This window comes from Phyllopteryx taeniolatus, chromosome 10 (assembly GCF_024500385.1).
Source record: "Phyllopteryx taeniolatus isolate TA_2022b chromosome 10, UOR_Ptae_1.2, whole genome shotgun sequence".
Lineage (NCBI taxonomy): Eukaryota > Metazoa > Chordata > Actinopteri > Syngnathiformes > Syngnathidae > Phyllopteryx > Phyllopteryx taeniolatus.
Genome location: NC_084511.1, coordinates 13,586,483 through 13,602,636, shown reverse-complemented (window position 1 = coordinate 13,602,636; position 16,154 = coordinate 13,586,483). Strand labels below are relative to the sequence as shown.

The window sequence follows — 16,154 nt, the reverse complement described above, 5'->3', positions numbered from 1 at the left end:
CTATCACACCATGCCTACTCACAATGCCTCACAATCCTGGCCAAGAAGAACATAGCCGTGCTGGAGCAGCCTGGCTACGTGGGATTACCCCCTGCCCCACCCCCACCCCTTTTTTTGCCAAGATCAACGGGGTCTTCAAGGGGACCCGTTTTGAAGATATAGACGACATCAAGTGGCGGTGACGATGGAGCTGCGGAGGATTCCGAAGAATACTTCGAGGAGTGCATGAAGACGTGACAGAGAAGGCTGGGAAAGTGCATTACTTTGAAGGGGAAAATTTGTAATTTGGATTTTAAATGCAGAATATCTTTTGTGACACCAGTCCTTGACCTTTTTTGACATTCCTTGTAGTACTTATTCATTGTACTGTAAATGTTTTCGTGTTTGTCAGATGTGATCTTTCACCTTTTTTATACATTTTAAATTAAAGGATAATTCTCCCACTTAGTCCAGCAGTCCAAAAAGAAGGCGTCCTCTATCAGTGCAATATGTGGAAGGCGAGTTGGTGTGGGCAAAGTTCAACAGACGGCCCTGGTGGCCCTGCCGAGTTCTCTGTGACCCTCAGTTGGGCCTCCACACCAAGCTGAAATGTGAGCGTTCCTTTAGAGTAGAAAACCACAGATGACATGATGGTAATAGTTAATTTTATCATCCCAACTCTTATTTGTTTTGCTCCAGTGCCCAGTCCCCGCCCCTGCCGCATGTACTTTCTGGAGACAGTTGGCGAGATGGTTGAGTGCGCCTGGGTGCCTGGGAACGCTGTTTTTCCTTTCAAAGGGGGCTATCAATTTGATGACCTTCCCTTGCTTAGACGGAGAGGGAAACAAAAGGAGAAAGACTACAAATACACGGTAAATGTGCACATTATATTGTAGTTAGATGAATATATACAGTAACAACAGATTTGCCCCCTGATTCCATCAAAGGTTACCAGTGTAGAAAATATAACCAAGAATCCTGGTAAACTTATTAATTGAACACACTTCTACACCAAGCTTCAAACTTTAAAATACGTAGAAAAAAATCTAATATATTTGTTTCAACCTTAACACATTCACTGCCGTTGGCGGCTTTAGAAGTCAAATATCCATGTTAACTGGCAGTGAATGAGTTAAATACTTTGCTCAGTATTCAACGAAATGGAGTTCAAGAAAACAATTAAAGCTTTAACTTAGTCCTCTAGGCCAGTTACCTTAGTGTGGGCATTTAACTACATTTGACTAGAAAAAAAATAATAATGCTCAATGACAGCGTCACGGTGGTCGACTGGTTAGAGCATCAGCCTCACAGTTCTGAGGACCTGGGTTCAATCCCCGGCCCCGCCTGTGTGGAGTTTGCATGTTCCCCCCATACCTGCGTGGGCTTTCTCCGGGCACTCCGATTTCCTCCCACATCCCAAAAAACATGCATTAATTGGAGACTCTAAAATTGCCCGTAGGTGTGACTGTGAGTGCAAATGGTTGTTTGTTTTTTGTATGTGCGATTGGCTGGCAACCAGTTCAGGGTGTACCCCGCCTCCTGCCCGATGACAGCTGGGATAGGCTCCAGCACGCCCGCGACCCTAGTGAGGAGAAGCGGCTCAGAAAATGGATGGATGCTCAGTGTCCAATTTAATTCAGCGGACTTTGCACTTTGTTGCTGCAAGTAGCTCTGCCTCTTCTTCAAGCCAAAAACACATGGTTAGCGACTCGTCGGCCTCACAATAATAGAATACTATTATACTATCTTATACTTATACTACTATTGTACTATCCCTGGTCACTACACATCTATCCCTAGTCAGTACACATCAATCACTGCTCTTTTACATTTATCTTTGTTGATGTCAACCTATTTGTGTAGCTGACACAGCTATTGTATTCTCGCCTAGACATCGAATAGAGGAAACTCATGCAAAGACTCAAACTGAACTTTTGCACTTGGTGGAAGCATAATTCAAACAGGGAAAAAAAAAATCACTAAACTGATTTCCACAACATTTTCGCCGAGGGGAATGGCATGGACTGAAGGAACATCCATCCATCCATTTTCTGAGCCGCTTCTCCTCACTAGGGTCGCGGCGGCTGGAGCTATCCAGCTATCGGCAGGAGGCGGGGTACACCCTGAACTGGTTGCCAGCCAATCGCACGGCACATACAAACAAACAACCATTCGCACTCACATTCACACCTACGGGCAATTTAGAGCCTCCAATTAATGCATGTTTTTGGGATGTGGGAGGAAACCGGAGTGCCCGGAGAAAACCCACGCAGGCACGGGGAGAACATGCAAACTCCACACAGGCGGGGCCAGGTTTTGAACTCCGGTCCTCAGAACTGTGAGGCTGACACTCTAACCAGTCGCCCACCGTGACTGAAGGAACAGAGTAGACTTAATCTATGTATCATTTGTTTCAGTCTTTCCAATTTCAATTAAAACAAATGAAAAAGTCACAGATTTTTTTCCATTCATCCATTTTCTGTACCGCTTATCCTCACTAGGGTTGCGGGCGTGCTGGAGCCTATCCCAGCTGTCTTTGGGCGAGAGGTGGGATACACCCTGAACTGCTTGCCAGCCAATCGCAGTGTACATAGACACTGACAACCATTCGGACTCACATTCACACCTACGGGCAATTTACCATGCATGTTTTTGGGATGTGGGATGAAACCGGAGTACCCGGAAAAACCCCAAGCAGGCACAGAGAGAACATGCAAACTCCACACAGGGGAGGCCGGATTTGAACCCGGGTCCTCAGAACTGCGAGGAAGATGTGCTACCCAGTCGCTCACTGTGCCGCCCAGATTTTTTTCATTTCAAACATTTTTTGTTTTTAATCAAACACACACAAAAAAATAATAATTAATTCAATGTTGCGCTCTGATTAAACAAATTGAAAAACGGACCACAGGACTGAGTTAGATTTTAATCTTTAATTGGTTGTGCTACCATAAATTTGGCAATGAGCATTAGTAAATATGTGAGCTGCCAGTATGCTCCTCCTACCTCGGTCCTCTTCAGCGGTTCGTTGTCGTGCTCGCGTCTGGCGACGGTGTGCTGTGAGTGGCCGCAGCCAGCGTGACAAGTACCTCCAACTGGTTCCTTTGATGTGTTGTTTGTTTTGTTTTGTTTTTTCTTTCCCTTCCGAGTTCTACTCACCATTCCAGTCCCTCCGGCCTGCAAATGGCGGCGGTACCCTGTGAACGGCCACGGCGGCCAGCGGGATGCCCGTCCCCCATTACTATCATCACCAAATGTTGGATTGTTGGCCCACTAATAAAGAACGTGATCTGAAAGGGGACGTGGGTGAAAATTAAGAGAGGGGGATATGTTGAGTTTATGCTCGACATCCACTTCCATTCATTTGAATTGAACCTGCCGCTATGATCATCGCTGGCGACATTGAATGCAAGCTCCGCTAGTTCATCCACTGTTACAAAATAACTTGTGACTATAGTTAAGTATTGCTGTGAAACACAACATACCTGTATGTATACTTTATAGACTATTTCTATGGCTTGGTGGTGGTTGAGACTCTCTCTCTCTATAAAACCCAGAAATGCCATGTTGCCATTCAATTTAGTTGAGTGGGTGGATACCAACCATGAAGTGGGCAGGTACTTGAATATTAGTTGACAAAACTACCTCACACTGTTGTTGATTTCAAATCCACCCGTTTGCAAGCCTTATGCCGTTTATTGCCTTTTGCATTCAATCCATAAACTCCAGAGATGTCAAACTTGGGGGACCTTCAAAGCATTGTTATAATCAGCTTCATAGATTATGTCTGACAAGGAAGACATGCTTTTGCTGCAGGCAGAGCCAGTTTTTTTAATTTTGTTTTCATTTTTTATTTTTTTGTTCAATCCATTGTCCCATATTGCACTGACTTTCTGGGGCTATTACACCCATTGCACAATTGTTGAAAATGAATGAAAATTATGCTGTTGTTGAAGTGATTTGCCTCAAGTCTACTAGTCCACATCGCGTGGCGTTCCTTTTGAACATGAATAAGTTGAAAACAATGCGATCGGTCAGAAAAACAGCAGTGAAAGCATATTTTCCTTGTTAGATTTAATGCATGAAGCTGATTACTGTACAATAACGCTTCAAACACGTTTGTCCTAGGTATAATATGGCTGATGGATCATTTGATGACTCATGGTCATGGTCCGGACAGATTGTGGCGGCTAACAAGCTAACTTATCTTTACTAAGTTCTGAGTGACTTAAACCCGACAATTTGTTGCCTCGTCACCATTTTGGATTTTTGATCTGAGCCTAAAATTGAAATATGAAAGATCTGGATTTTTTTTTTTTAAAGAAAGAAGGGAAGAAAAAAAACACTGATTAGACATGCCTCCTTCAGTTGTCAATAAATTTAAACCGATCATTGCTGCCACGTGCAGGAAAAGTGTACATTTTTTCCCCATTTTAATTTTTAGTAACACAAAAACAACTTTCAAAGGATTGGGTGTTATGTCTGTATCCAGCTCGTTCCTGCTGTGTGCTGCTTTTTTATAAAGGAATTGCAGTCGTATAAAGCCACATCAAATGTTGTTTCTACTTTTTACAGATACCCAAAAGTTTGGAGTCTGCATGGAAAGTCAGTGTGACGGAAGCTGAGCATATGCTCTTTCTGCAACAACGGAATGCCAAGAGTTTGCCTGCAGCATCTCTCAATGGACAGGAGTCTGTACTCGGCCCACCCCTGGAGCCTCCCTCTTTCACTATGAATGCTGGTCAGCTCCTGTCCTCTAATATTGTTCCCAGTAGAAATGAGCAACACGTTATCAACAACTCAGCAGGAACACTGTCCAATCAGAGCAAAACTTGCAAAAAGAAAAAGAAATGTCTGTCGGACATATTTGGGCATATTATCAGTAGTTCAACTGAGTCATCGGTCATCACAGACCCTTGTACAACAAGCCGTGCACTGAAAAAAGAACCTGAAGACTCACCTTATGCAGATCTGGAAGCTGTTCCTGTGTTACATTGTCCAAAGCGCCCAACAATCTCCCCAAGCTGGGAACTAGACAGGCCTTTCACACAAATAAAAACAATGTTCAGAGAAACAGTGCAGCATTCTACAGATTCACATAATTCTGGTAGCGATTTTATGGACATTTTGGACTGTAAAAATCAGATATTAAGGAACAATGAAGAAACTGCGCATCGTCCAGGCAAAAAGCTGCCTAACAAGCGGCTTGCCAATAGTTGTCCCAAGACAACAGTCATGGAAGCAGATGAAGAGGTTGAGCTCCGGGATGCCGCAAGCGAAATCTCAAACCACTCTGATGATTGTTGTCCAAATGAACCCAATGATACAGACCTGTTAAAAACCCAATCATCTACCTATTGGGAATTATTCTCTGATGCATCATCCTGTGTAAATCACAGCACTCCAAAGAGGGATACAAGGAAGCCTGACAAGGAAAAAAATTGTGTAGGCACAATAAAAAAGTCTCGTAGTGTGGACCATTGTAATTCATTTACTCAGCCTGTTCAAATCAAGCTGGAGAATGTTACCCCAGACCTGTCATCTTCTCGCTCCCCCTCATCACTGTGTACTATGGATGCTTTCCTGGATGTGAAGGAAGTCACGTTTAAGTCTCTTGTCGACGAGAACAGTGACACGCAGGGGGCCACATTCCATCCTGATTCTAATTATAAATTCAGTACCTTCCTCATGTTCCTCAAAGACATTCATGACACGAGAGCAAAAGAGGGTAGGGCCCTGGTTGTCCCACCATCACCACTGCTTATCAAGGAGGAACCCTTAGTCATGCCTTCTTCATGTGGTGATCCACTGAAGGGGTCTTCTGGCACTTTGAGCCAAGAAATCAAAACAGAGTTTGTGCAATTAGGAAAATGCTCAACAGTGAAAACTAAGTGGAGGACTAAAGCTTTCATGTCAGCAGAAAATTACCACTGTAAAGGGTTTCCATTACAGATTGATAACTCTGACAGACAGCGGCGAAAACAGAGACTTCCTGCCAAACTAAAACTTTCCTCCAATTTGGAGGACTTGGCTTTTGGCAGGGAATTTGTCAGTGGCCATGCTGATTTAGCTGAAAATGAGCATGGCATACCCTGTGATCCTGCTGCCATCTACCTCGACAAGAGCTCTGAATCCCCTATTGCCCCAAAGAAGCGCTGGCAGATGGTTGAGGAAAACGAGACGAACAAATCGTACACAATGCAAGCATCTTCAGATGTTCATATGGAAGCTGAGAGGCTGCCATCCAATAACTCGTTCTCTGAGGAAAGCTATGGAGGTGGTAAGACGCAATCCACTGCTCGGTTTGGCCACACGGTTGGTTAAAAATGAATCCAAAAGTGTTTTTGTTTTCACACAGGTCATTCTGAGAACAAACGCCTCCGGAAACCAACAAAAAGACTCCTGGAGTCCACAGAGGAATATGAACAAATATTTGCCCCCAAAAAGAAATCCAAGAAACACACCTTAGACTCATCTGATATGGTAACATGGTCATTGCACTCCCATACAGTTCACCACAATCATAACCACAGAGCAAGTTACTCTTCTTCCCTCGAGGCAGGCACTGTTAATCTCAAAACAGTCTCTATCACCGTCATTGTATTGATTTGTTAATCTGTCAAAAAGACAAATTAATAATATACTGTCAAAAATTACATAAATTATCTCTATGGTCATTCTGTTTTCAGTAAAAGTGCAGAGAAATAACACAGCGAATAGTATAAACGTGCAGTTTAAAACAAAAGAGAAAAACGTGGTCCATAGAGATTTTCCTGTTCAGCATGAATGGTGTAAAAGTGACTTCAGTGTCATGTTGGTGTTAAAGTCACTGAGTAATTTGTACATATGTAAGCTGTAATGCCACAGTGCTTTTAATGCTGTCACCTGTAAAGGGGAAAGCGATAAAGGGGTAAGGGGTAGAAATGTCTTGGAACACACCCCTTACTTGATATCCTAATCAATTAATTAGTTCATAGGTGTTAAACTCAAGGCCCAGCCTGCCACATCATTTTATGTGGCCCATGAAAGCAAATCAGTTTGTCACCTTCCATGAGTTGTTTTCTAAAATCTGTATTCAAATTTAAAATGGTCATATGTAATAAATAATAATGTTGAGACATTTAAATTTATGGGTGCTTGAGCACCATAAAAAATGGCCAAGAAATGTCCATGCTTAAAACTGTCATGGTTTGTTTTAAGTCAAACCATCGCATTACAGAGGTAGCTGAGGACAAATGTCAGTTTGATCTTTTTGACACAAAATTTTAAACCAGGCTTCAAACTTGCAGTGTGAAACACAGATTTTGAATCGTTTATCTGTGGTGCTTGAAGGAGTTATTGATATTCTGTGTGTGTTCTGTCAGGTTCTTTGTGATACCGGTGAAATTCTGTCACCAGTCCTGGATTGCAGCATCACATCGGAGACACTTGCCTCAGCGTCATTCTCCATAGCCCCCCCTACATCTCCATCTCCAGAGGCACATGGTCAATCTCAGGATCAACGTCCCCCTGAAGGTTCCCCCATTTCCTCAGCCTCAACTCAAACCCCTCTTGACATGGTCAAAGCCGAAGAACCTGATCTACCTCTAAATTCTGGTACTGTAGTGTTTAAACAATCCCATGTGTTATTCCTGAATATTACATGATGATATCATTTTGCTCCCAGTTACGGACTTAAAAGCAGAAAGAAAAAGGCCTCGGAAGCTGTCCCATAAGATTTTGGAATGTATTATCGAAGAAGTGTTGGACCCCCCAAAGAAGGAGGTAATAAGTGGCTTATCTTTGTGCATTCATAGACTCACAAGGCACAACTCTTATCAAGGCCGCTGCTGGTCTCGCTTCACAAAAAAATTTAGGCTGTGTTTTTGAATTTGGTTGTGCAACCACATTATGATGATAGTAGATGGCAATGAATAAATAGCCTGATTCCCCGCTACAGCATGATTGACCTAACACGGCCATTGCAGATATTTTTATTTTTTGTGGAGCACATATAATTGTCTACCTTGCTGTATCACGAAAATCTGAGGGAGAGCGATTTTTTTAAATTTTTTTTAAAGGATTGCTTGTTCGAATACTGCCTCTGACTGTCCGCTGTCAAAGTGTCCTTGAGCAACACACTGTACCCTAATTTGCTCCCAGTAGGCTTGGCAGTGTCTTGCACCCATTGGTGGATGAATGTGTGTGTTAATGGGTGAATATGAGGCTTTCTACAGCGCTTTGGGCACCGGATGGCGTAGATAAAGTGCTATACAACTGCGCTCTAGTTACCATATAAATGGGGATTCACTGTATTTTGAAGCCACAAATGACAAAGCTCTGTCATGTAAAGGCCAATAAATTCTGGTGCAGAATAAAATCTTGTAATTAAAACAACAGAAGTCAACAAACCAATTCTTGAACAATACCAATAAGTCATGTAGTACACAGTGGATGATGGAACTGTACCATTTTTGATGATGATGATTAAAATTTTTTTTAAATGTTACTGTATTTTCACACAGGAGAAAAAGTACCCCCCTAAAGTTTTTTCTGAAGTGAAAGTGTTGGTCATGAAAACTGTGTTACCTCCGAAGCTCAAACTTGAAGAAAATATGGTCAGTATTTGTCTCAACAGCTACCAAATTCATTGATGTTTAAATAGTCTTTAACAAAATACCTTTGTTCTGAACAGTGTGCACCTGTAAAGAAAGAGAAACATTTTCCCAGTGCATCTTCTGCCCCTGTTACTGGCCCTCCACAATCCGAGGCTGAAGATGATGTCAGGGTTGTCACTCAAACCAATTCCCCTGAGGAGAAAGCCAAGTTGAACCCTTGCAGTACTGAAGAGAAACACAACACAGAAACTGAAACCTCCAAAGCTGAGGTGATCATGTAATATCATTTACTCTTGTTCAAAATAGAATGTATCTTATCTGTTATTTTGCATAGATCAAAGTTTTGTCTTGATCTTCGTAGGTGCTTGATGCCAGTTTGATGGACAGCCCATCTTCCCAAATGGATGTTCAAGGAAAAATGGGTGCTACTTCTTTTAAGGAGAATATCTGCCAGGTGAGATGGTGCTCCTAAAATTGTATTAACTGTAGAGAGGAACTGCTAAAATAAAGCACAATCCGTTCTAGAACCCAGGTCCACCTTTTAATTTGTTACAGTGTAGAAGTCAAGTCAGGTTTATTTGTATAGCCCTTAATCACAAAAGAGTCTCAAAGGGCTTCACAGGCCCACAGTTGGCAATGATTGACGACATCTCCTAATCTAAACCGCCAAACTCATAACCCCATTTGGGAAAAAAAGAAACCTTGAGAAGGGACTGCAGATGGGGGGGGGGGGATCCCCCTTCCAAGATGACCAGGCTGCAATGGATGTTGAATGGGCAACATTTATCACATAGTCTGGTGCTGTACAATGTTCATTACAATGGCAAGATGTTTATTAATATGGCATAAGAATCCATTTCTGAGAGAAAAGGCCCCGCAGGGTAGACGCTTTCGGTGGTTCTCCCTCAGGACCTGGCGCAGTTGGTCAGAACAGAATCCACCATGGCAGCGACTCCAGGGGAATTTGTCCACCTCAGATCTTGTCCCAGTTTGTCGGTGCAGAATCTAAACAGCAACAGCCTTAGATTCGGTCAACGTCACCTAGCTCTCTCTCCGAGCAGGAGACGAGGGGAGAGGAGATAGGACAAGCGGCAGTAAAACAGGCCTACTTGTTCTTTAACTAAATGCCAAAGAATAGAAATAAGTCTTAAGTCGGGATTTAAACATTTCTACTCAGGTAGCAGCTCTAATATCTGTGGATAGGGCAATCCAGAGTACTGGAGCGGGAATAGAAAATGCTTGGGAGCCTGCAGACTTCTTTCTGGCTCTCGGAGTCACCAAAAGACCAGCGTTTTGTGAGGGTAGGTGTCGCGACGGAACATAGGGTACAACTAAGTCAGCAAGGTAAGAGGCTGCTAACCTTTGTAATATTTTATGAGTAAATAACAGGACCTTAAACTCGCATCTCAAGAAGACCGGGACCCAATGCAAGTTGGGTGTATACAATCGAACTTTCTCGTCCTCGTCAAAAGTCTTGCTGCAAAATATTGTACTGCAGGCTTTTAATATGAGACACGAGAAGACCAGAAAGCAGCTCGTTACAATGGTCGCGGCAAGACATAACAAATGGGTGGATCACTAGGAGATAGGATGGGCCGTATCTTATCGATATTGCGAAGATGAAAAATCACAGTTTTGGTAATTTTCTTAATGTGCTTTTGAAAGGAGAGCGTTGAGTTAAATATAACACCAAGTTTTTTTGCTGACTCTTTTTGGGTAATGAATGGTGCTTTTGTCAAAACTCAAAGTGCTGTCCTTAAACAAGTGGCTATTTCTCGCAGGGCCAATAATCAACAGCTGTTTAAGGAGCAAAGGTTTACAGGATATCCACTGTTTTATCTCAGCAAGACACGACTCCAGATTAGAGCAATTGATCTTTGAGATTGGAAATCGGTCCGATGTCAGCAAAAAAAAAAAAAAAAAAAAGGATCGGATCGGACTAGATTTGAGCACGATCACTTGATCAAGTGTTTTCCGATTTTACCACTCTTATACAAACAGTCCATTCTATGCTCCGCTCCAGCACTTCTATCCAGCAGTGCCCGGACGGCATGCAGAGCCCACGTGATTACAACAACATGTTGCTAAGGTGTTAATATAGTAGCAAGGAGGAAGAGTGAATGTTGTTTGCTTAAAGTCATTTATTGACACTCCAGTTGAAGTTCACTATAAAACTAAACAGACATAACAAAAGAATTACACCTATTGAATGTTCAAATAGATCACAGACTTAGTTTCTTTCTTCGGTTTTGTTCACAAAAATTGCTAGCTCAAAGCTAACACACAATGAATGAAAACATCAATGACGAGCTAATGAAAATTTGCATCAAACTCGTGGAACTTATGTCTCAAAATAATGAATATTGGTACATAAAAGCTGTATAACCACATGCAGACAGGCACTATAACAATACTCTCTGGCATCCATCCATTTTCCACACCGGTTATCCTCACTAGGGTCGCTGGAGCCTATCCAAGAGAGGCGGTGTGTGTCAATCAGCGTTGTAATGCTTCATACATGACACTCATTTCTCCAGCCGCTGAATATGAAGCTGCTGTCCTGCAAAAATGTTATCCATCACACTAGATTCTGACGCTGACATTGTCACAAATCAGAGTATAGTAGTATCAATCTGTAACGCCTGCTCGCAAGGCCGAAAACCAACATTGAATGCCCGTGACCTTCGATCCCTCAGGCGGCACTACATCAAAAACCGACATCAATGTGTAAAGGATATCACCACATGGGCTCAGGAACACTGCAGAAAACCAATGTCAGTAAATACAGTTCGGCGCTACATCCGTAAGTGCAACTTGGAACTCTACTATGCAAAGCAAAAGCCATTTATCAACAACACCCAGAAACGCCGCCGGCTTCTCTGGGCCCGAGCTCATCTAAGATGGACTGATGCAAAGTGGAAAAGTGTTCTGTGGTCCGACGAGTCCACATTTCAAATTGTTTTTGGAAATTGTGTGGACATCGTGTCCTCCGGGTCAAATAGGAAATGAACCATCCGGACTGTTATGGAGGCAAAGTTCAAAAGCCGGCATCTGTGATGGCATGGGGCTGTGTTAGTCGCAATGCCATGGGTAACTTACACATCTGTGAAGGCACCATTAATGCTGAAAGGTACATACAGGTTTTGGAGAAACATATGCTGCCATCCAAGCACTCTGTTGTGCATAATAATTTGGAACAGTGCATTTATCATTTCAGTAAAAGTATTATCATTGGTAGGTTTCTTCAAACATTTTTGAATTATATTCTGACTGTTGATGACTTCAATATTATGTCGACTGTCATTTATATCAACTATTTAGGAAAATCTGTGAAAAATATAATTTACATAATAATTTGGAACGCAGTGTAGATACACCCACAAGCACACATACTGTATGGACATGGAAACTACAATAATGGAAATAGAAATTTCACAGGGTGTGTTAAAGCAAATCACAAAACCTTTGAACTGTACAGGCGAAGAGTTTTGTAACATTCTTAAAGGTGTTTATAAAAAATAAAAAAGTGTACTCAACATTGACTTTGACAAATGCCTGATGTGGATAGGAAAAGGGGATACTGTGGAGGCGATTGGCCTTGAATTATGATACATTTGTGTAGGTGTGTGAGACGACAGGAGACCTTCTGGTATGTGATGGCCACTGTTATGGAGCCTTTCACCCACAATGTATTGGTTTGTCTGTGGCACCCAAGGGAAAATTCCTCTGCCAACAATGTACTTCTGGTAAGTGAGGGCGACGTGTCTCTACGATGGCTACCACTTGTTTCTGTTTCTGCCTTAAATCAACTGAAATCATATAATTCCTCTGCTCCTTTTTCAGGTGTTCACACATGCTTTGTGTGTAAAAAGTCTGGTAATGGCGTGAAGCGATGCATAATCCCACTATGTGAAAAATTCTATCACACGGACTGCATCATGGCCTTCTCAGCCACGCAGCAACATAACAAAAGCTTCCGCTGCCCCTTACACATTTGTCTGTCATGTCACATCGCCAATCCTCTCAATGCCTGTAGCTCCAAAGGTAAGAACATTCACATACAGTATTATCTCTTCTGATTTGGAGATTTGTATTTGTAGACATTTCTACAATCTGTACCACATGGTGAAAACTTTCCATGGTTGGTTTTGTTGGGGAACCTTGCAAATATTGAGTTGGATTACAAAGTATGAAAAATAAAATGGAACGATCGTGTAGAAGTATAATAATTAAAATGTTTTGTGTTTAAGCAGAAATCCATGCAAATGAGTATTTTGAATTAATATTTGACTTGCTTGATTTAAAAAACATTTTTTGTAGTTAAATAAAATGTATGTGTAATCCCCATCCTAACTACCTGTAAGTAAAGCACAACCGTTTTAGGTCTCCATAACTAGACCTCATTGATGTTTCTCAATTTTTAACCAAGATTCCTTGTTAAAGTATAGTATAATTTTGCAAGTGTCCACCTTATTCTGGTAAATTTCCGTTCAGTTCCCCAAATTCCTGTTAATTCACAAGCTATTTCCATCCCTATAAATTCCCAAAACAAGCCAACTGTATTAAATGGTTTACTGATTCACAAATTGATGAATCAAGCCCATCCCTCAACCAGATTGCAGTTAGTATATGACTAAGAGTGTATTATACAGCTCCAGAGCATTACTCCATTCATCCATCCAGCCATTTATTTATTTTGTATATTGCTTATTCTGTTGACTGTCACTTGCTGGAGCTGATGCCAATTGCCTTTGGGCAAAATGTGTACACCCTGGACTGGTCTGCAGTTAATGACAGAGCACATTAGGAAATAGTCAACACAGGTGGTGTTTATTCTGATCTCTAAATGTGTTATGCTGCTCTTATCGCTTTACCTAATTTTGCCAATAGTATTGAAGCTCACTCGCTAATATTTTGTATTAATTGTTTTTTGTTTAATGGGTGCATTTGTCACTAAATTATATGTTTGGGGTATAGAGAAGCCATATAATATTCGCTGGCATCGGGCAGAAATCTCACATCTGCCAAACCATCACTTTTCAGGAAACCAAAGAAATGCCATGATTGTTAAATCATTTGTATTTCATCGTCAAAGAGAGGAGGCCATTTTCAACACTATATTGGTCAATGATTTGTAAAAATACCATACTCAAGTGGGAACTGACAAATAGTATAGCTTTGTGGAAAAAAATATTAAATTTACCAAGTGTGGACATAGGAGGTTTCGGCTGGACGCCAGTGATGTCTAAAACCATAAATATGACATCACTTTTCGGATTGACATCAGTTGTTTTGTGCATGCATAACAACGTGATATTTGCTCAAATATGGAAACATGGTGGAGAGTTGAGCCCAATATGTTGTATGTTTTTTTTTTTTTTTTAATAAAGCATTTTATGTTTTTACTCTTGTTATGTTAAAGTTGTTGGTCACATTGATCAGTTGAAAAAGACAAATTAATAAATGAAGTGCTTTTTGTTCTCATACTCTGCAGGACGTTTGGCTCGCTGTGTGCGCTGCCCTGTGGCTTATCACGCTAATGACAACTGCATGGCAGCTGGCAGCGTGGTGCTGGTCAACAATGGTTTTCTCTGTCCAAATCACTTCACTCCTCGGAAGGGTTTCAAGAACCATGAACACATCAATGTTAGCTGGTGCTTTGTGTGCTCTGAAGGTAATTCCCTTTTTAAAGTCTCCTCTTTATTGTTTATGGGTTAACTTGGATCTGACTGGCCAGCCCTGCCGGTGGTATACGACCATGCATTTGTGTGTCCCAATGATCCTAGGAGCTTAGTTGTCTGGGGCTTTATGCCCCTAGGAGGGTCACCCATGACAAACAGGTCCTAGGTGAGGGACCAGACGAAGTACGAGTCAAAGACCTCTTAGGATTGCGAAAAATATTGGATCTCATTTTCCCTCCCCCGGACACGGGTCACCAGGGCCCTCCTCTGGAGTCTGGCCTGAAGGTGCGGCTCGAAGGCGAGCGCCTGGTGGCCGGGCCTGCACCCATGGGGGCCGGCTGGGCGCAGCCCGAAATAGTAATGTGTGAGCCCTTCTCATGGGCTCACCACCTGTGGGAGGGACCATAGGGGTTGGGTGAAATGTGGGCTGGGCGGTGGCCAAAGGCAGGGACCTTGGCGATTCGATCCCCGGGTACAAAAGCTGGCTCTAGGGATTTATAACGTTACCTCTGTGACAGGGAAGGAGCCTGAGCTGGTGTGCGATGTCGAGAAGTTCCGACCAGATATAGTCGAGCTCGCCTCCACACACAGCTTGGGCTCTGGTACCAATCCTCTCGAGAGGGGTTGGACTCTCTTCCACTCTAGAGTTGTCCACGGTGAGAGGCACCGACCAGAAGTGGGTATACTTATTGCCCCCCCGGCTCGGCATCTGTACATTGGGGTTCAACCCGGTGGATGAGAGGGTAGCCTCCCTCCGCCTTCGGGTGGGGGGACGGCTCCTGACTGTTGTTTGTGCGTATGCACCAAACAGCAGTTCAGTGTACCCACACTTTTTGGAGTCCTTGGAGGTGCTGCTGGAGAGTGCTACCGCTGGGGACTCCATCGTTCTGCTGGGGGACTTTAGTGCTCACATGGCCAATGACAGTGAGACCTGAAAGGGCATGATTGGGAGGAACACCCCCCCCCAATCAGAACCCGAGTGGTGTTCTGTTATTGGACTTCTGTGTCTCATCACGGATTTTCCATAGCGAACACCATGTTCAAGCATAAGGGTGTCCATATGTGCACTTGGCATCAGGACATCCTAGGCCGCAGTTCGATGATCGACTTTGTGGTCGTGTCATCGGACTTGCGACCGCATGTCTTGGACACTCGGGTGAAGAGAAGACCAGAGCTGTCAACTGATGTTGGGGAAGATGCCGGTCCGACCTGGCAGACCCAAACGTATTGTAAGGGTCTGCTGGGAACGTCTGGCAGAATCCCCTGTCAGAAGGAGTTTCAACTCCCACCTCCGGCAGAACTTCACCTACGTTCCGGGGGATGCAGGGGACATGGAGTCCGAGTGGACCATGTTCCGTGCCTCCATTGGTGAGGCGGCCGACTGTAAGGTGGTCGGTGCCTGTCGTGGCGGCAACCCCCGTACCCGTTGGTGGACACCACCGGTGAGGGATGCCATCAAGCTGTAGGAAGAGTCCTATCGGGCATTTTTGGCAATACTATGTATATGTATTGCCTCAGTATTGCATATCTGCTTTTTGCAGATAATGTGGTTCTGTTGGCTACATCAGGCCGTGATCTCCAACTCTCACTGGAGCAGTTCGCAGCTGAGTGTGAAGCGGCTGGGATGAGAATCAGCACCTCCAAATCTGAGGCCATGGTCCCCAGTCGAAAAAGGGTGGAGTGCCGGGAGACGAGATCCTACCCCAAGTGGAGGAGTTAAATTATCTTGGGGTCTTGTTCACGAGTGAGGGAAGAATGGAACAGGAGATCGACAGGCGGATCGGTGCAGCGTCTGCAGTGATGCAGACTTTGTATCGGTCGGTTGTGGTGAAGAAGGAGCAAAGCTCTCAATTTACCGGTCCATCTACGTTCCTACCCTCACCTCTGGCCACGAACT

At 43.3% G+C, this 16,154-nt stretch overlaps 1 protein-coding gene across 8 annotated transcripts in view; it reads left to right on the top strand.

The window, feature by feature from the left end:
- Positions 1 to 16,154, top strand: part of LOC133484513 (histone-lysine N-methyltransferase, H3 lysine-36 specific-like) — a 28,940-nt gene that overhangs the window by 5,388 nt on the left and 7,398 nt on the right. For 6 of the 8 annotated variants that reach the window (XM_061787221.1, XM_061787218.1, XM_061787219.1 and 3 more), the window contains 12 exons: positions 449 to 590; positions 679 to 851; positions 4,555 to 6,259; positions 6,338 to 6,462; positions 7,344 to 7,575; positions 7,646 to 7,743; positions 8,484 to 8,576; positions 8,654 to 8,845; positions 8,938 to 9,030; positions 12,199 to 12,322; positions 12,420 to 12,620; positions 14,071 to 14,250. In XM_061787221.1, coding sequence (XP_061643205.1) covers positions 449 to 590; positions 679 to 851; positions 4,555 to 6,259; positions 6,338 to 6,462; positions 7,344 to 7,575; positions 7,646 to 7,743; positions 8,484 to 8,576; positions 8,654 to 8,845; positions 8,938 to 9,030; positions 12,199 to 12,322; positions 12,420 to 12,620; positions 14,071 to 14,250 — 3,358 coding nt within the window. The remainder of the gene's footprint in view (positions 1 to 448; positions 591 to 678; positions 852 to 4,554; positions 6,260 to 6,337; positions 6,463 to 7,343; positions 7,576 to 7,645; positions 7,744 to 8,483; positions 8,577 to 8,653; positions 8,846 to 8,937; positions 9,031 to 12,198; positions 12,323 to 12,419; positions 12,621 to 14,070; positions 14,251 to 16,154) is intronic. The other 2 variants (XM_061787222.1, XM_061787225.1) reach the window with 2 other exon arrangements.